We start from the raw sequence: 24,342 nt of genomic DNA on the forward strand, positions 1-24,342 counted from the left end.
AATTGATTGCTTCTTTTTTGTATTTTTTTAATGATGTGTTGCCTTTTCTAAGCATAAGAAAATATACTCTGTACTTCAGTACTCTGTGCTATAAAAAAATAATATAATATTGTCTATGTTTGTCTCATCAATGTCGATGCGTCGAGTTGTCAAATTTTACTAAAATAATTCTTTAATTTATCAGATATTAAGGCTATCATTTAGCATTTAATAATTTAGTGATCTTCGCAGCCTTAGGAGCATGCAATCCACAATACTTGGTAAGTCTGATGATGCTCAAAATCTTACGTTACGATAGCCAAATTTTTGTCATCTAATAGTTTGATAGCGTTTTGTCGGCTTCGACTACGAATAATAAGGCGAACAAATGATTTAATTGATGAACATTACCCACCCTTTCTTCTTTATGCATTTATGTAAATATGGGATACTGTGAATTCATCTGAAAAGTGATTGTACCTACTATTGACCTCAAGTAAGTTGGTCTCCAGCCCTAGAACACCAAACAGAATCACTCCTTCTCTAGTATTCTCATTAGCTATATGATTTGTGGAGTGGCCATGAATGTATGATTACCCATACCTACAGAATACACTGGAATTCTCAGGAAAGATAATTTTAAGTAGGTTTTTATCTGTAAAACTTACCTGAAGGCATTTCTGACTACATCAACTATGGCAACCAAGTATATTCTATTTTAAATATTTTAGAAGACCTTTTTGTATTTGTGTAATAACAAATATTTTGAAATTAGCTAAATTTATTAAAGGTCAACCTTTATTTCGTAACATTCAGTGAGGTGTAAGAATAGTATTGTGTCCTGTGTTTTTAACAAAAATGATGGAATGTATCTTAGCTTATTGGTAAGTGCAAATTGTATTCATAGGTTCTTTCGTAATTATGGTCATCATGTATCCGTTATGATCTTATTACATAAAGCAAGATGATAGAATACAAAAAAAAACTATGATACCTTTTTTTGCCGGTTCCTATATAATTTATAAGTCTTTTGCAACATAAATAATATTACAGAAGTTATTTACAATACAAAATTATATTTCTTACAAAACTGTAAGTTATACTTAAAACCAGGTATAGTTTCACAAAGCTGTGCACCCAACCTCGGAGTAAGTATAAATCTACATATTTCTTATGACTTTTATGTATTTTTTTATATTACTATACTGATTTTAGTATGATTTTGTTTTACAGTGGACCAAGGATACAAGATTACCATCACTTAAAGCTTAACACAGTGTTATTGTGTTAAGTGTTAGTGTAGTGAAGTGAACCAGTTTGTGGCCAGCTCGTGGTCATAAACTGGCGAGTGTAGTGTTTGAAGATGGACCTGCCAGACTGCCCCCCAGGGGCTGAAGGTTATGAAGACTCAGTTGTGCAAGTTCCAATGAAAAAACCTGACGATACATCTTGCACTAAGGTAAATAAACTTTCCACTTTATTATCTTTATTAATATCATTAAATAGATTGCATATGCATACATAAGTAATAAAATACTTAATTTTTACAATACAAAAATCACAATAAATTAAAATATTTCTTCTGAATCATCTTTATGATATTATGATATGACTATTTCATCAAGTTAATCATACCTAAGTATAGATAAAAGAGAAAAACACATAAAATTACCCTAATATTGATATCTATCACAATGTATAGTGTGAACTATACAATATTACAATTTCCAAAATTAGGGACATAATCTTCGGGTATTATTAGTGCAATGTTAAGGTGGTTATTAAAATATTAGGATTTTTTTAAAAGTATCCAATGAAGTGAGTGAAGCTAAATAACCTTTATTAAATTACAATATTGATCTTCGGGCAAAATGACAATCACATAGGTTGTATGTTTAACAGTCAAAACAAGATATAAACAAAATGTGTGTCCAAAGCAGAGGTCCCAATTGACTGCTTCATAAACTGGACACAAAGAATCGGACAAAATTTGTTGCTCCATTGTGATGTTATGAAGAAGAAAGAACCAAATACATACATATTTTCCAATAAAGGTTATTGAGATGCATGAAACGAGATTTACCAAGTTATGTTTCAACTGATCTTTATGTATGTCCAGCTAGTTGGCTGGCAGTCTAATCTTTATGCCATGGATGGTGATAAACTCTAGACTATGTATAAGTCTAGTGTTTGTCATCAACATGCCAGGATGAATAAATGTTATCTGTGAGATAAAAATCATGCTGTCTCTCTTAGAAAGTATGTTTTAGACAGTGTAGGCATTACTTTTATTACACAGGTAGTCTTATTCAGGCCCTGTAGCACAGGGCGCTAATAAGACGTGACAAAAGTTCTCCGTCGCACTCACTCTCGAAGCTGCGCGATGTTAGTAACGACGATGCAAAACTTTTGTCACGTCTTAAATGCGCCCCGTACTAGCCCTTCAGATCGTTTTTATCCATCGGAACACACTTTTAATAATATTGGAATTCAAATCTTTTAGGGAACTGCCGTTACCAGGTCAATGTACCTGAATATACCACACTGTATAGATAGACGCTATTTAAGTAGGCTTGACGTACTATTATTGTATACTTGTGTATTGTGATTTTTTTACGTGAAGTCAACATGTACATAACAGAAGTCTGAAAGTATATAACCTTTTTCTGTTTCCTAATAAAATGTTAGCTGTACGTTTATGTACTACTTACCATGGAAATGTACTTTAGTACATAAAAATATTTATAAGTAATACCTAAAAAAATATCAGTACTTTATAATTAGGTACACATTTCTATAAGAAGCAGAGCAGGAGATTATTACTCATTTGTCACGTCGCGTGGTGACTCTAAAAGACACTGTTTACATTGGAGTTTGAATTAAACGTTATCAAATTAATAATAACTGTCTGTACAAACCATTGGTTTATTTACTTCTATGGTACAAACACAAACGCCCAGCTAGAACTGGGTCTACTAATTTGACCGCTCAAGAACTTATTAGTTATATATTATATTTTTGAATAATACTCGCTTAGATCGTGAAACGATGCGTTCAGGCACTAATAATAGGTGGATACCTACTCCAAGCCTACTCGCCCACTTATGCACAAAAAAAAGAGAAATGAAAAATATGGGTTACTTAGATACAGTCCAACTATGAAGTCGTGAAAACGGAAGTGGATCCTAACTAATTGTTTAAAATCGTATTTAATCGATCTGTTATATTTATTAAAGGACAAATCCGTTAAAAATCCGTGCTCAATCGGTATTTTATTTTTAAAATGTATGTTTAGGTAAGTAAATAACTGATGATCATAAAAAGTCTTAGCAAAATCGCATTCTTTGATGTCAGGACTTTATAATTTGACTGTAGCTCACTCATGCGGTCCGTCATTTTTATAACGCACTTACGTTACGTTAGAAAAAGTTCGTCATAAACAATCTATTGCGTTATTTTATTAAGTTATCCTAAATATGCGTGTGGCTAAAACCGACCGGAAGTTAAAGTTGCCTAGAACTCCAACTTCTGTATGAAATTTGAGACAGCTATCGTCTCCCGGATGCCGCCCTGGTAAGTACGTTTTGTAGGTGTTGTAAACTAAGTACCAGTAAAAAAAACAATAAAGAAATTATATAAACTCTGTTGTTATTTTGTTAAGAGACCCATGTTTTTTTATTCTGCATTTAGACTTACAATCGATATACCGCACGTGCGTTTTGAATGTGAACACTTAAATATCACGTCATGTGATTGATATTTCGAGACCGGCTACCATACCCGCGTGGTCAAGTGTACAAGCACTTACGACTTTTATTTATTTTTCCTTCGTGAATTTGTGCGGGTTGCGTATCGGCCACCGTTGGCCGTCTATTCTTCCTCTACCTACCTCTCACTAACCTGTCACCCCTTGCAGGCGGAACAGGAGTTCCAGGAGCACCTGAGCAGCCTGAAGATCAAGGTGGAGGGCGGCGGCGCGCGGCCCATGGTGGAGCGGCGCGGGCGCGACATCTCCGGCAAGTGGATCTACCTTTGCTACCCGTGCGCCGCCATGTGCAGCGGGGAGGCTGTGCTGCAGGTGTGTTATTGACACTTAATCTCAGGCGCGGATCCAGACCTCAAAATAGGTGATGGGCAAGTCAAAAAACCGACCAAGTGCGAGTTGGACTCGCCCACTGAGGTTTCGTACAAGTCTACTTACCTGAGATAATTTTCTTTTTAATTTTATCCCATATCCCACATCATTAAAACAACAGAAAAAAAATCATCCCAACTTTGCGTGTCCCAAAAAAATCCCGTGAGGAAGGTATGTCAAAAAAAAATTACAATATTTTATTACACTACTTTGTCGGGGCCGTAAATTTGTATAGTTTTGCGAAATATCAGCTTGATATCTTTACCCCTGTCTGAGAAAAATGGTGGTGACAGATAGACAGACGGACAACAAAGTGATCCTATAAGGTTTCCTTTTTTCCTTTTGAGATAAGGAACCCTAAAAAATAAGGTGGTTTTGCCTCGCCTTGAGGTATTCATTGGTAGCAGATTTTTGTGTATGTTGGTAGTGATCATAACGCATTTTTTCCTTTTCAAAAGCCCTCTGTATCAATAAATATATATTTATTTATTAAACAAGGAACACCAGCAGTTAACACAACAGTAAATTTATATCTCAAAACTGAAATAACAGGTTATGAAATTTTTTACCGACAAAAGTTTGTGCTACGGCAAATGTTACTATAAAACGTATGTAGGTATACAACTAGACTAAATTCTCATTAATAGGGAATATGCATGTATTTATTTTTTATTCTTATTCGATAATTTTACATAACTTTATTTTAGTTAAAAAATTCAACGCCAAAAAAAGTAATTTAAGGTAGGTATTTTTTTTTAAGTTAAAAAAGAGGATGGGAATTTTGGGACATATGCCCAAAAAAGAACTATCCATACATCGTTGGATAGTTCTTTTCAAGTGCGCAAAAAAATATTATGACAACAAATCCGTATAAGTTGTCTATTTTGAAATATATTCGTGGAAAGCAAGTATTTTTCAGCGACATTGCACTCTCTCTCCTGATGACAGTTAGGGCGTAATACACGTATTATTAAAATGAGAGAAATTACTTTCAAGTGGTTTTATTTACTGAGTTTATAAACAAATATAATATTATAATGAATTATGATCATTTGTTATAAAAATTAATGTGAAAAAATAACAAAAACATTAAAATTACAGAAATAAAATATAAAATCTTCCAAGGTACGATTATTCTAATTGGACAGTAAATCAGGACTCTAGCGATTCCATTATTCATATTCTGCAAAAAAATACCTTTTCAACGACGTATCACTCATTTCTATTGGTGCCGGTCCCAGCTTCCATAGATTTGTGCCCATCCTCTTTTACAACCGACACGACCACTATAAACGCCCGTCATTTCGGCGGGGTAGGTGTGACGTAATTGAGTTGTTTTACGGCTCAGAATAATGACTCGAGAAAGTTGCGCCTACGCTCAGTTGTATGGGCATAGATTTTTCTGAGAATGACATATTTATTTATACGTCACATCCGCCCTAAGAAAATGCCTAACGTTTCTTAAGTTTGAATTTACTGCAGTTTTTTTCTACTTTTCAACAATTATTTAACTACTTGCTCAAAAATAAATTATAATCAAAAATATTGATGGAAGCATAATTTTGTAATAACAAAGTTTATTAAAAATAATATTTGAACTTTATTTGAATCACATGCATATTCCCTATGTGGCTAATTTTATTTTTATAGGTTGAATAGTTTTATGTTACCTACAGCTGGCTGCTATTTAAAAGTCTACTCATGAGCAAGGAAAAAGTTACACTTACAAAATGTTGACACCAAATTACCAATTTTTATTAAAAACATTTTAGAATTTGATCAAAATCTTAAAGTTTTTTTTAATAACTGTATTTTAAAAACTATTTGGCTTATTGAGATCAAACTAGTCTCGTTGTCTGAGACTGTTAGTGACTTTTGCTGTTAGCCGAAACTCACTCTTGGCATGACCGAAAATTTTATGGTTTTCGAATTCTTCAACAACTATTCGTAGGGCTTTCGAGGTGAAAAAAAATTATTTAGCATCACCAGAAATCATCACTATCACCATCATTATAAAAAACAGTCATACGACAAACTATAATATAACTAAAATATTATATTAAAATCCCGTGGTGTGATATGGCAAGGCATCTAGGTGATGGGCATGCCCATCTTGCCCATATGGGTGGATCCGCGCCTGCTTAATCTGCTGGTACGAAACTTGCGACGGGCGGGGCGACGGCGATATAATCCAATGCATTAAAAATATCGTCGTGTAAGCGCTGCACCGCCGTCGCGCTCGCTCTTGAGGCTGCGCGATGTGAGCGAGCGCGATGCACAACTCTTGTCACGCCTTAAATGCGCCACGTACTAGCCCTTCTGAGCAGCCTGAAGATCAAGGTAGAGGGCGGCGCCATGTGCAGCGGGGAAGCTGTGCTGCAGGCGTTAATCGTACTTGTAGCTTTGGCTTGTTCTATCATCTCTGCGCGTAGTAAAAACTCTCATAGCGTAGAAGCGGGTCCGTCCGAATCCAGGCAAGAAGGTAAATTATGGACGAAGTTGGTACTTCCAGATTTCATATAATTATTTATTTTGTTTACGTAACTAACATTATCTCTGAGTGCAAGAACCTATTATTAATCCTGAAATTACCACCGGAACTCCTTTAAGGGCGACGCAAAGCTCGCTCCGATTACATATTTTAGCATTCCCTTTACTACAGCTATCCAAAACAGTCCTTCAAATCCTTTAAATCCCTTCCCAGACGCACATATCGGGCAAGAAGCACAAGTCGAAGCTGCAGCTGCGCACCGTGTGGCCGCCCAGCATCTTCGACGAGCACCCCTACATCCTCAACCAGAAGGACCCCGCCGCCGGCGCCTCCAAACATGATGGTATGTTCATGCGCAGGTCTTGTTGTCTATTAGAATAAAAAAAGTGAAAGTTTGTAAGTATGCGATGTATGTTTGTTACTGTATCATGTGACGGCTGGACCATTTTTTTAAGAAATTTGTCATAAGTAGTGAGCTGACAACTATGATTAACACATGATTGTATAGCTCCTTTTTTATCCCGGAGTTCCCATAGTAGTCCTTTTTTCATGATCGCAGAAAATACTAGATGAGTATCTAGTATTCAGTAAGCCAAATACAGATATCGGTCCCGGCGGGAAAGCAAAAGTGTATGAAAATATATGGCTCGGTTTTCCTCTTGCCGGCTGCGTGAGGAGTCCCGCCGGCTTCCGGCAGTCGCAGGAGTAGCGAGTATCGGCCCGGCAAGCGTGCACGTAGCTGTATAATAATAAATGTGTAATCCATCTATTTATTACACAGCAACGGAAAGAACGCTCCGGCAGATGGCGACAGAAGTGTCGCTGCACAACGCAGAGGCGACGGAGCTGGACCGCAAGTACGGCCGGTACCGCGGCGTGCGCACGCACATCGAGGACTCGCTCGACAAGGTCAAGTGAGTACTACTTTGCTATGAGTACACCGCACTCTACTGTGAGTACACCGCACATTGAAGACGCTTCACAACGCGGTGGCGACGGAGGACATCGAGGACTCGCTCGACAAGGTCAAGTGAGTACAACGTACTTAACTATGAGTACACTAGCGTGTGAGTACACTGGGCGCAAGATGTGCATGGCACGACGGGGTTTTGGCATGTCAGTTGTCAGTTTTGACGAGCATTAATAGCCAGCGTCCCAGCTCACAGCACTCCTGGGCAACAATGCTCCGCATTTAGAGGCGTATGTCGAAATACATTGCAAAATGTCACTGCTTTTGTTTCATTAGGATATGCCAATCGCTCGACCAATGACGGCACGGGTAGCGTAGGATGAAATCCAGCCTAAAACAAAACTCCAATATTCACTCTTCCTCGAATACAAACAGAACTATTACCGTTCCAGGGCACCACTGATCGGGCTGGAGTACCTGATCGAGCACCCTCCAGAGCAGGCACACTACGAGCCCTCGTACATGTGCTGCCTGTGCCTCAAGCAGGGCCACCCGCGCACCATCGTCAACCACCTCAACTGCTTCTGGCACCGGTTCAACTACCTCGTGAGTCTATTTACCTCCTGTAGTGTATGGTGGAGTAGCTGATGGAGCCTCGTACATTGCTGCCTGTGCCTCAAGCAGGGCCACCCGCGCACCATCGTCAACCACCTCAACTGCTTCTGGCACCGGTTCAACTACCTCGTGAGTCTACTTACCTCCTGTAGTGTATGGTGGAGTAGCTGATGGAGCCTCGTACATTGCTGCCTGTGCCTCAAGCAGGGCCACCCGCGCACCATCGTCAACCACCTCAACTGCTTCTGGCACCGGTTCAACTACCTCGTGAGTCTACTTACCTCCTGTAGTGTATGGTGGAGTAGCTGATGGAGCCTCGTACATTGCTGCCTGTGCCTCAAGCAGGGCCACCCGCGCACCATCGTCAACCACCTCAACTGCTTCTGGCACCGGTTCAACTACCTCGTGAGTCTACTTACCTCCTGTAGTGTATGGTGGAGTAGCTGATGGAGCCTCGTACATTGCTGCCTGTGCCTCAAGCAGGGCCACCCGCGCACCATCGTCAACCACCTCAACTGCTTCTGGCACCGGTTCAACTACCTCGTGAGTCTACTTACCTCCTGTAGTGTATGGTGGAGTAGCTGATGGAGCCTCGTACATTGCTGCCTGTGCCTCAAGCAGGGCCACCCGCGCACCATCGTCAACCACCTCAACTGCTTCTGGCACCGGTTCAACTACCTCGTGAGTCTACTTACCTCCTGTAGTGTATGGTGGAGTAGCTGATGGAGCCTCGTACATTGCTGCCTGTGCCTCAAGCAGGGCCACCCGCGCACCATCGTCAACCACCTCAACTGCTTCTGGCACCGGTTCAACTACCTCGTGAGTCTACTTACCTCCTGTAGTGTATGGTGGAGTAGCTGATGGAGCCTCGTACATTGCTGCCTGTGCCTCAAGCAGGGCCACCCGCGCACCATCGTCAACCACCTCAACTGCTTCTGGCACCGGTTCAACTACCTCGTGAGTCTACTTACCTCCTGTAGTGTATGGTGGAGTAGCTGATGGAGCCTCGTACATTGCTGCCTGTGCCTCAAGCAGGGCCACCCGCGCACCATCGTCAACCACCTCAACTGCTTCTGGCACCGGTTCAACTACCTCGTGAGTCTACTTACCTCCTGTAGTGTATGGTGGAGTAGCTGATGGAGCCTCGTACATTGCTGCCTGTGCCTCAAGCAGGGCCACCCGCGCACCATCGTCAACCACCTCAACTGCTTCTGGCACCGGTTCAACTACCTCGTGAGTCTACTTACCTCCTGTAGTGTATGGTGGAGTAGCTGATGGAGCCTCGTACATTGCTGCCTGTGCCTCAAGCAGGGCCACCCGCGCACCATCGTCAACCACCTCAACTGCTTCTGGCACCGGTTCAACTACCTCGTGAGTCTACTTACCTCCTGTAGTGTATGGTGGAGTAGCTGATGGAGCCTCGTACATTGCTGCCTGTGCCTCAAGCAGGGCCACCCGCGCACCATCGTCAACCACCTCAACTACTTCTGGCACCGGTTCAACTACCTCGTGAGTCTACTTACCTTCTGTAGTGTATGGTGGAGTAGCTGATCTACCTATGATGAGTCGAACATGGCTTCACTTTGAGGGGTCCATGAGCGCTTCTGTTACTCTTAGACTACACAGCTTCCAATTATATGTGTGTGTCAATAGTTTACCTCTCCCGTCAAAGCCGAGCAACTAATTATGTACAAATGAGACGAGTAGCCGTGACATTACTGATTTTTTTTCGCTTATCACAAAAACTACCCTAAATGTTAACAGATAGAGAATGCTACTAGCATTAAAGAACGTGCAATAAAGAATTTAATAATCATAATAACCCTGTTCCCTACCCCACAGAGCCGCCACTTCCCCAAAGCGGCCAACATGTTAGCACCGTACCGCTCCAACAACGCGGCGCGCGACGGCGTCAACGTCGTCATGAACCGCGTCGCGCAGCGCATCGAGGCGCACTTCGGACGCATGAAGCCCGTCATCGTGGATAAGGACCTGTACGACATTGAGAAGTGAGTGTCATTTGTTTTGTGTACTGTACAGTCATGAGCATTAAAATATGTATACTTCTAAACCCGTGCGGCCTTGATTACGGCGTCAACGTCGTCATGAAGTAATCGAGGCGCACTTCGGACGCATGAAGCCTGTTATTGTGGATAAGGACCTGTATGTCATCGAGAAGTGAGTAGTACAACTGGTCCTTTAACACGGGGCGCTTATCTGGGGGCACGGCAGTGCCCCCACCAAGTCCAGCAAAAAAGCGGCACGGCCGTACCATCCTTTTCTCGAAGCAATTCAGGCCATTTTCTACCCCCTGTAACTTCGTTGTGGATAACACTAGAAGACTGAATTTTCACTAACCATGCAGGCATTGTAAAGACACGGTATATTTAAAATTTCATTCAATTTGAACCAGAAGTTTAAGAATTATAACGGGTCAAAGTTTCTTAATTTTGTCACTGACTCACTCACTCACCGATCATAAAAATTCTAAAGCACTTCTAGCAGACCTAGAAGTAGTAGAGCAGAATATAAGTAGTGTTTGGTGTATGAATCAAGGGAAAACTAAAATATTTGGGGGCACGGTAGTGCCCCCACCAACTCGAGTAAAATTTTTCAAATTTTGGTCCAGTTTTCTAGATAGGTACATAACTTCTTAAATAATTTCATATTCACATATCTGAACCCACCAAGAAAATATAGGCGCACGGTAGTGCCCCTGCCAAATCGAGCAAAAACTTCCCGTCATGCAAATTAAACCCGCAAAGGATGGATTACCAACCTACGGCCAACGCACATCAGGCTACCAGTGCTACCACTTAAAGTCAAATTTTCTTAATGTACAATGAACTTTGTGTATTCGAAACTAAGGTTGGAATTTAATTAGGAAAATTTGATGCAGTACGAAGTATCAAAGTTACGTTTATTCATTACGTACATTACGTAGCCAAAAATTAAGATTCTTGATTATGTAGGTAGGTACCTACCAAACTAAGTTAACGCACCTACGTACCTAGAAGGTACCGAAAAGAAAAAAAAGTAGAACTGTCTACAAAATACAAAAAGAAATGAGATCCCATGAAAAAACAATACTTGTCAAAAAAAACAAGTCTCGTAACTCAGTTGTTCTACGGTAAAAAGTTGTGAGATCCATGTAATACCAAGTCTTATAATAAATCTTATCCACGCACGCATCTCAATCTTAAAAATCTTTAATGTTTTATATAAATATATTGACTTGGTCATCGCACTAAATAATTTAATTAACACGTGTTTCCATGCGATGAATGCACAGAATAAAAATATTGGCTAAATTCATTTGTTGACTCCTGTTCTGTTAATGGAGTCCCGTCCTTAACTAATTGACCCTTATTGCCACGTTGACCCTGTGGTGGTGTATGAATTTACAACTCATGGTTCGTATTATGTTGTTGCAGGGAAGGCATACATCAATGGATATTCAAGGGGCATCACAACTCGGAGCAGGACCTGTCGCTCACCGAGATCATTGACATCGACTTGATCAACTCCTTGAACAAGGATAATAGTAAGTGTGATTGGTTAATGTTATATGCTTATTTTGTATAAACGTATGTGATTGGACAAGCCTCGGCCTTGATTTGTAATCTAAGACATGCCATTAGTCAGGTAATCCCTGGTATCCAGCCGTCACAATCTGCTGCCGCTACACGGGTTCGTTATCGACGTAGATAAACAAATCACGTTGTAAATCGTGATTCGCCATAAATACAGTGCTGTGATTGGTGGAACGCGTATTAAACGAGTTTATAGACGTCGATATCTAACCCGTGTAGCCGCCGCTGGGCGACCAACCACTGACTAAATAATCCTACTGGATAATCCTCTCACTAGAGTGGCAAACCCTCGTTCAGATTATTGATCTGTCATAATCTGTATCTTGGTAATCTAATCCAAGGATATGATATAGAACACAAAAAAATATGCTTCTGAAAACTTTGCCCGATTCTCTTCAATAAAATTAACATTCTATTTTTTGTTACAGATTCCCGAAGTGATGTCAGGTAAGTTCAACAACATACAGCTCCAGCTGAAGTTAGCAAGCCTGTGCGGTAAATCCAAACTAGGTTTATTTTCAGGACGCCAAATCGTAGACAGAGGCCGTGTCGACGGAACAGACTCGTTCGAGACGACATTCCGACGGCTAACAAAGAGTTGGCGATGTTGTACAAAAGGAAAGACTCAGAGAAAGACGATTCTCTGACAACTCCATCGGATTCCGAGCCTACTAAAGACATACAGTAAAGACTTACTGAAATAAATTGCTGTACAATTTTAAATGTCTGCCTTTGTAATTTCACACACATTCAACGGCTGTTTTTTTTTCAAATATGTAAGAAACGTTTGTATGATCTTTACAGACCCGGCGACGCTGCGTCGGCCGCCACCGCCGCTGCGGAGAAACCAGTCTTCAATAAGCTATTCAATGTTGGCGCTGTGAGTATAATCTAATGAACTATAATGACAGGGACTACTTGTCATGTTACTAAAGCATAATCCGTTGATTTGTTGCTATAGTCGACGCATCTTGTGACTCAAACTACTGTTTTTTATGCATGGATAATCTCACCTTTTCTACCACTTTAGATAATCGTCATTATAGCCATTATAACCGTTACATGACTAAATGCCAGCCATGCATAAATGCAACAACAACTTTTTGCATTTATTTATGAAACATAAGATTCTATACTACAATAGACTAATATCGGGGCAGCACCTATGGCGCCGTGCGGTTCTGGATTATACCACCCGCACCTCTAATGGGACTTAAAAGTGTCATTCTCATTGGTCAAATTACGTGGTTCTGTGGTCTCAACATCTTTCATTTGCCAATGATGCTCTAGCTCCTCTTATCCCAACATCTCTCATTGGTCAATGATGCTGTAGCTCCTCTTATCCCAACATCTCTCATTGGCCAATGCTGCTTCCAGCGCGCGAACCCTCGCAACACGCGTCGCGCGCCGTCCACGGAGTCTCTGTCGGACATCAGCGGTGACGAAGCGCATCCTCGCGATGCCGCGCGCCGCCGGCCGCCGCAGGCCAGGTATGCATTACAAGGATATTTTATAGTGGTAAATTTTATACAATGCCTGATCAACAATAAAAATTTATTTATAAACACTTTATTGTATACTTAGAAAACACAGTTACAAAAATGGGACTTAAAAGTATAAGTGTATACAAAGGCGGGCTTATTGCCAAGAAGCAAGAACTAAAGTATTTAAATTAAACTCTTTTAATACAATAAATAGCTATAAGCAAGTAAATTAAAAAATATGAGTTCACTAATGAAATGTGACTCCAAATTTATATTATCTGTTATCTTCTTAGTACCTACATGAAATCAGTTACATATTAGTTATATTGAGACCAATTTGAGTGTAGATTTTGGTTCAAGGGCCAATAAGCCGTCCAAATTCCTGTGGCATGATTCACACATTTTTACTATGTATGTAATATATTTAAATCTACCATTTAATATTGAGGTTTAAATGATTGTTGGCAGATATGAAAACAAGGCGTTCTCCTTCCGTTCGCGCTACACCGCCGTGCGGCCCGACAAGAAGGACGAAGGAGGAAAGGTAAGTGCCATGATATATCACAAACTTTGGTAGCAATTGTTGGACCTACCTACCTCTTTCATTTACCTCCCAGTAGGGACGATAGGTAAACAGGTAGGGAACGTCACAGTAGGCACCACTTTAAAGTGTGTTTTAAAACATAATCTGCACGCAGTGTAGATCATAACGCACTGAACAAAAGTTTTCAGTAAGCATAAAATTAACTTGTATACACAACAAATAATTAACAATGAATTAACTTGTAATCGTTATCATCAGCCAACACTATAGATAGATGGATAGAATATTCTTTATTTGTACACAATCAAGAGCAGAAGTTATATAAACTGGTCTACTTCCAAACCCGTTACGAGTACCACACTCATGCAACCAACTACCCTCACTGCAGATAAAGCCGGTGAACATGGCGCACAAGTTAAAGATGGTAGAAGAGAAGACGGCGGCGGCGACGGAGGCGGCCAACAAGGCGCTCGCCTACCACGAGAAGAACCCCGAGAAGCACCCCATGTACCCCGACGAGTGGAAGAAGTTCTGGAACCGGAGATACAAGGAGATACAAGCAGGTGAGCAGTAATGGAACCTAAGAATTTGTGTGAAACCCTATTTAGAGTGCCGATCATTATCAGGAAATAATCGGCAACTGCTTGCTGTTCATTCATGAAGATGCAAGTTGCTAGTATAAACAATGTGAATAGAATTCATGTATATAGAATGAATGTGAAACTGTGACAAATAGGCATACAGAATGGCTGAACTGATTTTGATTGCAATTAGAGGCAATTATTTGCGATACTAGCCTGTCATGTCTGGCGTGCTGATACTCCAAAAAAATGCCTAAATTCAACTCCTATTTCTATTGCACCGATTACATATTTACACTCCATTCTCTTTCACACAGAGGGCAAGGACCCGGCGAAGCACGACTACAAGCCGGAATGGATCGTGTTCTGGACGTCGCGCATGAAGGAGCTCCACGACGAGGAGCTGCGCGTCAACGTGAACGAGATCTACCGCCGGCTGTGCATCACGCCGCCCGCGCCCGAGCGTGACCGCCCGTCTGGCATGGAGATGCTGCCGCGCAGGTACTCACGACCACCTAGCACATGTATACATACATACATATCTCACGACTGTAACCTAGGAAGTTTCAACAGCTCCGGCACCTGTCAGGCATCAGGGAGGGGTCTCACCACCCCGAAGCGACTCTACTTGTGAGTACTGTGGCTATACGCTGCAGCTGCTAGATCCACTGCTCCATGAATCCCTGATGTCAGACTGCCGTCTGACTAAAGGTATAGTGCCTGTAGTTTATGACCTAGTCGAGCGGTGGTAGCTCAGTCGGGTAAGCGCCCGCTTCTCACGCAAGAGATGCGGGTTCGAATCCCGGCGCTGACATGTACCAATGAGTTCTTTTAACTTAAGTACTATGTATACCATCACTCTTACGGTGAAGGAAAACATCGTGAGGAAACCTGCATATCTAGATTTAGCACATCTAGATATGTGAACCCACCAACCCGCAGTGGACCACCGTGGTGGGAAATGGTCCAAGCTTAGGAAGGCAGTTTAGACCTTGGGGATATGCACAAAGGTTCCACACGAGAGAGCCAGGTGCAGGTACTAACACCCCCACAGAGAATAGAATAGAATAGAATAGACCTAGTCGTCGGGAACTACAGGTCACTATAATTATATCAAGTAGTTTAGAAAACGGGTTACGTGTAACCTAGGAAGGCGTAGTCTGAGATGACTTGGGAGCGAGGCAGGCAAATCGTGCTGTAGCGTTCTTTTTTATTTAATGCACTATTATAACATTACCATTCCCAACCCCAGGAGGAGCCCGCCGCCGCGCGACCGACGCGACCGCCGCCCCTCCCCCCGCCACCGCGCGTCCCCGCGCCGGCGCTCGCCCCTCCGCCGCCACAGCCCGGAGCGCCGCCGCAGCCCCGAGCGCCGCCCCGACCGCCGGAGGAGCCCCGAGCGACGCCGCAGTCTGGAGCGACGCCGCGACCCGCCGCGGACGTTGAGGACTAGGAGTCGGAGTCCACTGGCTGCCAGGTTAGTGCTTTACTGGAACTATATTCAATATTATGTACAGTCAGCTGCATAAGTATGTAGCTATACACTTTTGTACGTTGTTAACCTAACAAACGGCCTGTCCATTCATTGAAACATTGACGGTTCGTCAGTTTGAAAGGGTACAGAAGTGTATGGCTACTTATGCAGCTGACCGTACAATCGTAAGCAGCTATACAATTTTGTTACAATTTTTGAGCACATAGATATCAATAACAGTGTTACACAAAGCCGCCACATTCAAAAGATGTGATATTTCCAGCGAAAGCCGACCACACGCGCCCCCTCGCAGCCCCTCACGCACCAACATTCGCCTGGAGTCGCTGCGCCGCAGCCTGAGCCCGCTGTCCCGGCGCGAGGCGCTCATGCGCAACAAGAGCCCCGCCGCGCGCCCGCCCGCCCCGCACACCGTCACCATCAGCGACGACGAGCTGCCTCCGTACGTACTACACTATCATCATCAATCAATTATGTCTAATTTCTATCATTTACTCATCGCATTTTAAATCAGCGGAAGCAGCAATTAAGCGAAACAGGCCATAAAATTATCCTCGATAAAATATGTAGAAATGGTACAGCAATATATTGACCAGCTACCGCTACACGGGTTTTTTGTCGACGTAGATAAATATCGCGACTCGCTATAAATTCGGCGCTGTAACTAGGTGGAAACGAACGAGTGGCATTAAACGAATTTATTCACGTCGATAGCGAACCCGTGTAGCGGCGGCTGTTTCGGTAACTTATATACAGTTTCTCTATAACCTCAACTCATCTCCCACAGTGTGGACACGGGCGCCTCCCCGTGGAACTCGGCGGACGACCTCGACGACAGCCTCGGCTCGCTCCCTGACGCCAAGTCGCCGGACTTCCGAGCACGATCCCGCACTAAAGACAGTTCCATGTCGCGCTACACGGGCCGCAGCCACCGCTCCTACCGCCCCACAGAGGACATAGGGCCCATGGACAATGTGGTGGCCACGTTGAGGCTGTTGGTAGCCCTGGAAGATTATCTGGGCAGTCTTGGGCCGAAGATTGTGGATTTGCTGACGGAGGCGTTGAAGATGGAAAAGGTAAGTTTGGGTTTTTTGTTTTGCCTTTTTCGTGACACGCACTTACTACTGAGAAAGCAAGCTATAGTTTACCGTACAGTATTATAATTATTTGATGTGACGTAAGGTGAAGTGCGGTAATTGCAACTAAAAATATTGATGTCGTAACTTCATCATCTGATAATTCTTTATATATAAGGAAATAGTATTACTGTAAAATCATGCCAAAGTCAAAATTTTATGTAGATTTTATTCTACTATCATGACAAAGAAAAACTCTGAAGAATAAAGAGCTATTGCCAAAAGTTCCGGCAAAGACAGAAATAGTTGCAACTACCCCTCCTGGCGGGTAATTGCAACTAATCGTTTTATCTTCATATTTTTCTATGTGTGGTGTATATTGTGTATTTGAAACACAAAGACTAAGAGAATATTCATAGGATTGTGACACTTATCACCTTGTAACTACGACCAATTTCGCATGAAACTACTGTTTAGCCGTGGGTCTGGTAATTGCAATTGCAACTAATTTCTCAAAAATAGTGATGGGAACTTTATCATAATTTTATCGACAGTCATGTAGTGTCTGCCATCGACAAGCCAAGAAGACCATGGTAGCAGAATAAAACTCGGGGATAAAAATTAATAGCTATATTTTTATTAATCAACATTAAATATTTTACTTATGTTTAATCAAACAGCCTTTCTACATTTTTTTTGGAAAGTTTTCGGAATTTACCGCAGGCAGGATGCCGGGTGGAATTTTGCAGGTGTTCTAAAAAAATGTATGCTCAACAGATATGTTTAAAATTTGGTATTCAGCCTTTTATTCTTATTTGTGTGTTATATTATTATAGATTGGCAAGTTGCTTGGCGACCCTCCTTGCGGGGTGAAAGACGCGGAGGGGACGAGGTACCCAAGACGACAGCGGGTAGCGGGAGGGGTAGCGGTAAAGGGCAACGCGTGCACTGCATGTCATTGTTACGGCAGTCTCGGCCGCGCAGCCGAGGCGGCCACATGTCTTATATAGTCTGTCATAATTTGAGTGCGACCCACATGAGATCATTGATCCTGAGACCATTAGTCTTAGGATGAGTGTTGAGGCCTTTTTAATATTATCATTATATTATTATTAGGTATCTATAATTCGTCAACAAAATAACGTTAAAAACAACAAATCGTATAATGTCTCAATATAGGGGCTTCTTGTAGAACAGCTTACCGGATCAGTCATGCTACGCGGCTAAAGGTTGGTACTGCGCAGTCAGAAAGACTCTATACGAAAAAGTAAACAACAAAGACGAAGAGTCCATATGACAGTGCGTCAGTTGTCAGTTCTTGTAACTAGGAAAGCAACCAAAATTTATGTGATTTAATGAAAGTAATTAATGAGCAAAACACAGAGAAAAATTACAAAATTGATGAAATTTTGAAAGAAAATGGTCATATCGTGCTTCGCCTACCCCCATGCCACCCGGAATTAAATCCTATTGAACTTGTGTGGCGGTACGTGAAAGGCGAGCTCGCAAGAACGTCGATTGACTCTAACTTAGATAAAGAGATAAAAGACTTGCAAGATTATTCGCCTGAAAAGTGGAGTAATTGTGACGACCATGTCATACAAAATTAAGACGAATATTATAAATCTGATAGAGTATTTGACGATGTATTGGACAGGTATGTTATTGTTTATTTATAATTTAATGTAAATTAAACATAAAATATTATAGGTGTACACTGAACTAATATGACTGGCGTACTCTAGTAAATTATACTTCAAAGTAGGTATAATGTTTTTTGGTTTTTGTCTTAGATTTATAATTGAAGTTAATGAAAACGATGATGAAGATGAGGATGACGACGACGATGAACAAGTTCAAACATGAAAGTGACATGGAAATTGATTTATAAAATAAAACACTTTTACATAAATAAATTCAAATTGGTAGATATTCTGAAGGTAAACATCCAAATTGTAATGCTGTCAAACTATAAATTTTAAGCTAAATATGACATTTACGGGAACACTCATAGAATAAAATTTTACTTACGTCAGAAATAGTTACAAGCTATCGCGAGATTAATCCGGGCACACTTTTCTACGTGTGTAGCATGTCGTGCTACCTCGCCCCCGCCACTTCTTTCACCCCGCAAGGAGGGTCGCCAAGTAACTTGCCACATTATAGTGATTGTATCGATATATTCATGTTCACTGCCCCATCACTGGCTTTTTCCAATTTCATACAAAAATTGGCAGCTAATTGTAACCACCCTAAAAACTGCAAAATAGTTGCATTTACCAGACTTCGCATTTTTTGTCTGGTAAATGTAACTACACAGAAAACTCGAAAAACAATCGTGTTAGAATAAAACAAATACATACAAAATGACTTACCGTTATTAGTTTTTACTTTTTTTTGGAAAAATCTTGCGAGGAACCACTAAAACCACTATTTTATAAAATAAAAATGCACACCATGTCCATCCGACTCCAGCAGACTCAAAATGGCCCATGACAAAAAGCTTTATAACTCCCACAATTCTTGAGCTATCAGCGCCATCCACATTTTTGGGTAGAACTTTTATGATGTAAAATTGATTTTAGTCTGTCGTTTTACAATGAAGTAACTCTAGAGGGAGTTATTGAAGTTAGTTGCAATTACCGGATAGTTGCAATTACCGCACTTCACCTTATAAATATGTGTTTTCTTTGTATATTGCTGCTGTAGTAAATACAATAAAACAAACAGGAACCTACATGAATAAAACTCCCATCTACATACTAATAACCTTCCCCAACCCTCAGGAAAAAGCCAACTCCTCCGAAGAGCTCCTAGAGCGCGAGTCGGCAGTAGCCCTGATGGAGACGTGCAAGGAGAAGCTGAAGGGCGCCAGACAGGCGGGGCTGGTGCCGCCCGCCGCCGCGCCCGCGTTGCGCAACGCCGTCGTGCGCGTCGCCGCGTTGTTACACGAGGCTGACACGCGAGCTAATAAGAAAGATCAGGTATGAAAAATCCTTACGAACACTAAATGCAAGCAAGAAATCAGACACTTTAGGACCTCTTTGTGGTACGAAATAAGGCACGGGAGGAATGTGTCTAAATCGCGCGACGCTCATCAATGGCGCTCTATGCCGTTACTTGTCTATTACCGCCGCTGCCGCTGTTATCATTCGTCCATAATAAATGGCTCTGAAGCTGAAAGGAGCGCGACAGGCGGGGCTGGTGCCGCCGCCGCGCCCGCGCTGCGCAACGCCGTCGTGCTCGTCGCCGCACTGTTACACGAGGCTGACACGCGAGCCAATAAGAAAGATCAGGTACGAGATAGATTAGAGCTACGTTTAACGAAGCTGTGACTACTTATATTCTAATAAGAAGGTACTGCAAGATGGTTGCACGACCACCAGAAATCGTGTGCTGCGTGCAGAAATAAATGCTGCGTATCTTTAGGGAACACTTTAGGATTTCTACCGCAAGAATGAATGATTTGCTCCTGATGTGACGTCAGAAGCGTCACATCAGTCCACACTATAGACAATTTTAAAACAAATATGACTGAGAGCGTTTTCGCCTGTTTACGAAAAGTAAAACTTTAAAATTAAGATTTGGGATTTTCTAGGTCCCAAAAAGACACTAATCGTGTATTGCAGCGTGTTATGAAATTTAGTCCATGGTTAGCATTTTGCCAGGAGGACGTTGTTGAATGTGTTGATGTTACCTTTGAAGTTGAAGTCATGCGTATACGACACCCGATTTCCTTCCGTTCTCTATTTGAATTTTTTGAATTAACATAACCGTTTCTCTTCCAGAAGTGTACGCCGTCGTCTTCAGGCGCAGCGGTGCCGGTGGCGGGCGTGGGGCAGGTGGACCGCGCGCAGATCGCCAAGCAGATGGCGGCTGCACTCATAGCTCAGGGCAAGACCGACGTGTCTTCCGAGGAACTGGCGCAGCTGGTTGATGCTGTGGTGAGTTGCATTTGTTTTATCTTGTAATAAAGGAAGTGGAACTACTAGGGTGTCAGTCAGGATGCAAAGAAAATAGCAGCCGCGCTTATAGCCCAGGGCAAGACCGACGTGTCTTCCGAGGAACTGGCGCAGCTGGTTGATGCTGTGGTGAGTTGCATTTGTATTATCTTGTAATAAAGGAAGTGGAACTACTAGGGTGTCAGTCAGGATGCAAAGAAAATAGCAGCCGCGCTTATAGCCCAAGGCAAGACCGACGTGTCTTCCGAGGAACTGGCGCAGCTGGTTGATGCTGTTGTGAGTGGAATTTGATTTTTTAAATAAAGGAAGTAGAGAGTCGTATAGAGTCTACTAGGGACTCGGGATGCAAAGCAGATAGGAGCCGCGCTTATAAAGCAGGGTGAGACCGACGTGTCTTCCGAGGAACTGGCGCAGCTGGTGGATGCTGTTGTGAGTTTGTTTTCTTTTTTGTGTAATGAAACTAATGAATGAAAGAAGTCAGCCAGGAAGTCTGGATGGAGCTAACTCCGTATAGAAGCTATGCTAATAGTGGATTACATTATTTAATTGTTTTCTTACGTCTAAATAATTAAATTAACTAATTTAAAAAAAACTGAATTTGTTCTTTCCCGGAACTGAAAAACTAAATTATCTATATTCTTTCCCGGAACTGATGAACTATGACACATACCCTAGCTTTTATCCGAGAATTTCGCTTCGAGATAAAGGTTCAATATCATCGAATATTCTCCATAACACTTTATTTGCGCAGGTGGGCATGGCCGAGGCGAAGAAGCGCGAGGCGGAGGCGCAGAAGCGCCCGGAGCCGCGGCCCGAGCGCGCGCGCCCCGCCGGCGCCACCGGGCCCGCCTCCGCGCTGCAAATGTTGCAGTCCGCTTATGATGAATATGACAAGAAGTAAGTAGCTATCTATATTTCCTACTAGATGTTCCCGCGAGCTTCGCTTCGCCTTAAAAAGTTTTCCCGTGGGAATTCCGGGATAAAAAGTAGCCTATGTTCTTTCCCAGGGTCACCATATGTATACCAAATTTCATTCAAATCCGTTCAATAGTTTTGGCGTGAAAGAGTAACAGACAGACAGACAGACACAGTTACTTTCGCATTTATAATATTAGTTAGGATTTCTAAAATTTCATCTTCCCCTGTCTCGTGATTGGCGGTAATAACTGCCTTAGCCTAATCACGCGCAATTTTGTACAAATAAATTTTGATACCTTTTATCTCAAAGTATCGATGCCAAATCCAAGTCTAGCTCTAGTGTTTGTCACCGTGATGAAATTCTCTGGTCAGATTATAATTATCATCAACTGTTTCAATTAGTATCAACTGTATCTTATATGTCCGGTGCGCCGGACATATAAGATACAGTTGATACATCACTCGGGAAGGCACCTTTCTTGCACCTCCATTTATCTAAATTCCACTTATCTCCCCAACAGGCCAGAAAAGGACGAAGCTCCAGACGCAATGGACGGCCTATCCGACTCGGACCTCGAAACGTTGCTCAAGAACTTCAACGAGCTATCGGCGGAAGAGCAGCACAGCCTCATAGCTTACTTGAAGAAGCTCGAGGCTAAAGAGCCGAAGCGAGTTGAGAGACTGAGGGAGTACGTGAGCACGGCCGCGACGGTGGCGCCGCCGGCGGTGGAAGAGCCGGCGAAGAAACAGGACGCGCCGGCAGTTGTCGACATCGAGAGCGATGATGATGATGATTACACTGTTGAGGAGGTGGGTGTAACGATTGGCTTTTGTTTTTACGAATTTGATTTCAAGTAAATCCATTCCTTCAGGGGCACCTCGTCTACTTTCCTATTTTGGCTGCAGAGATTAAATAGATAAAAAAATAAAGTTCAGGCTAGAATTTTATCAGTATCATTCATGTCGGTATGTCAATGCTACCGACAATCCCGAGAAACTAGAGTGAAAAATTTGAATCTTCATCATCAAAGCGTGTATTATTTTTGTTCCAGGTCTTCAACACAGCCAAACAGAAAGTGAAGGAAGACCAGATACGGCAAGAAATGGAAATAGTAACTAAATCATTGCTGGAGACTAAACCGGAGGAGGCGCCCGCGACGATCGCAGCCACCACGGCGGCCGCGACCATCGCCGGGCTCGACATGATCAGCAGCTCCTCGGCCGCCAACCTGCTGGCGATGGTGCAGGCCACCATGGCCAAGGTCATGCCAGCCGCCGCCGCGCCGGCCGAGGTGGTCAGCAGCGGCACGCAGCCGAGGTCCTTCGGGGACGTCACCGAGGAGGCCATGGAGGTCAGCGACCCCGCGCCCGCGCCCATGCCCATCGCGCAGATTCTCGAGCAGTTCAAGCAGGGCGGCGCGCTGGGCCAGCCCGCACCGGACAATCAGGACAGATTCAACAACATGCAAATGGGTAATGCAAATATGGGTATGAATAGCCCGAATATGGGAGGTAATATGAACCAGGGTATGGGCGGTAATATGAACTCGAATATGGGTAACATGAACCCTAATATGGGTAACATGAACCCGAATATGGGTAACATGAACCCTAATATGGGTAATATGGGCCAAAACCATTACATGGGAAACACCAACAATAGTAACATGGATAACATGGGCTACAACAACCAGAACCAGCAAATGAATGACATGGACGCGCCCATGTATGACAGAGGCATGGACGATAGGAACATGTCGTATGGAGACAGAAACATGCCGATGAACCGCAACATGGGCTACAACGACGGCAACGCCTCAATGAGTGACCGCAACATGCCGTTCAACCAGCAAAATAACCGGAACATGCCGTACAACGACCGCGGTAACAACATGCCCTATAACGACCGGAATATACCGATGCGCAACAACGCACCAATGAACAACATGGGGTCTAACGACAACATGAGAGGCCAGAGTCTTCTACCGCCGAGCGATATGAGGCAGCCGAGCCAGGGCGGGCGGCCGTGGAACAACACGCCTAACATGCAGGACAACAACAGCGGAGGCCCCCTGCGCACGCCCACCTTCTTCAATCAGGGCGGGGGCCGCGGCGGCTTGAATCAGCAGCAGGATCGCAACCAGAATCAACAGTTTGGCAATAATAGGGGTAGGGGAGGGAATAGAGGTAACCAGGGCGGCAGAGGGCGCGGGCGCGGTCGCGGCGGGGGCGGGCGTGGTGGCGGTCGCGGAGGTTACTAGATCGAAATGTAGTTGGAGTTTGCGGGATAATATGGATTACGACAATCAAATATAATACGCTTAAATTCATATAAAATATTGTTACATGTTCACGCTTCAGAGGAGCACCGATCTCCTACGAGAGAAATTTCACCGCGCCGCATCGTTAATCTCCAGTCTTAGCAATAATTCGGAGTAATAGCTTTATAAATAAGATGTAATATAGATTTTAACTAGGTTACTTTTGTGATGATAAAACTCTTTAACTTTACATAATAGCATTTAATGTATGTTTTTACTCAGGGATGTTTTATCATCATAA

The 24,342-nt window shown here is 42.7% G+C and overlaps 1 protein-coding gene across 8 annotated transcripts; it reads left to right on the forward strand.

Annotated features, from left to right (window-relative positions):
• Nucleotides 1–127: 127 nt before the first annotated feature.
• LOC105381150 (uncharacterized protein CG7065) lies at nucleotides 128–24,262 on the forward strand. 8 transcript variants are annotated; one of them, XM_048625746.1, is made up of 23 exons: nucleotides 128–260; nucleotides 1,213–1,438; nucleotides 3,896–4,057; nucleotides 6,819–6,948; nucleotides 7,387–7,519; nucleotides 7,968–8,121; nucleotides 9,973–10,139; nucleotides 11,565–11,674; nucleotides 12,152–12,170; nucleotides 12,246–12,407; nucleotides 12,528–12,603; nucleotides 13,101–13,213; nucleotides 13,673–13,751; nucleotides 14,140–14,314; nucleotides 14,650–14,833; nucleotides 15,585–15,809; nucleotides 16,090–16,266; nucleotides 16,612–16,900; nucleotides 19,687–19,884; nucleotides 20,689–20,844; nucleotides 21,614–21,759; nucleotides 22,302–22,590; nucleotides 22,833–24,262. In XM_048625746.1, exons 2-23 carry the CDS (start codon nucleotides 1,343–1,345, stop codon nucleotides 24,039–24,041), a joined length of 4,449 nt encoding a protein of 1,482 aa, XP_048481703.1. In that variant the 5' UTR covers nucleotides 128–260; nucleotides 1,213–1,342; the 3' UTR covers nucleotides 24,042–24,262. The 8 variants fall into 8 exon arrangements, with proteins under 8 accessions (XP_048481703.1, XP_048481705.1, XP_048481707.1 ...); XM_048625748.1 differs by having other exon boundaries at nucleotides 13,676–13,751; XM_048625750.1 differs by lacking the exon at nucleotides 1,213–1,438.
• Nucleotides 24,263–24,342: the final 80 nt, after the last annotated feature.

This window comes from Plutella xylostella, chromosome 15 (assembly GCF_932276165.1).
Source record: "Plutella xylostella chromosome 15, ilPluXylo3.1, whole genome shotgun sequence".
Lineage (NCBI taxonomy): Eukaryota > Metazoa > Arthropoda > Insecta > Lepidoptera > Plutellidae > Plutella > Plutella xylostella.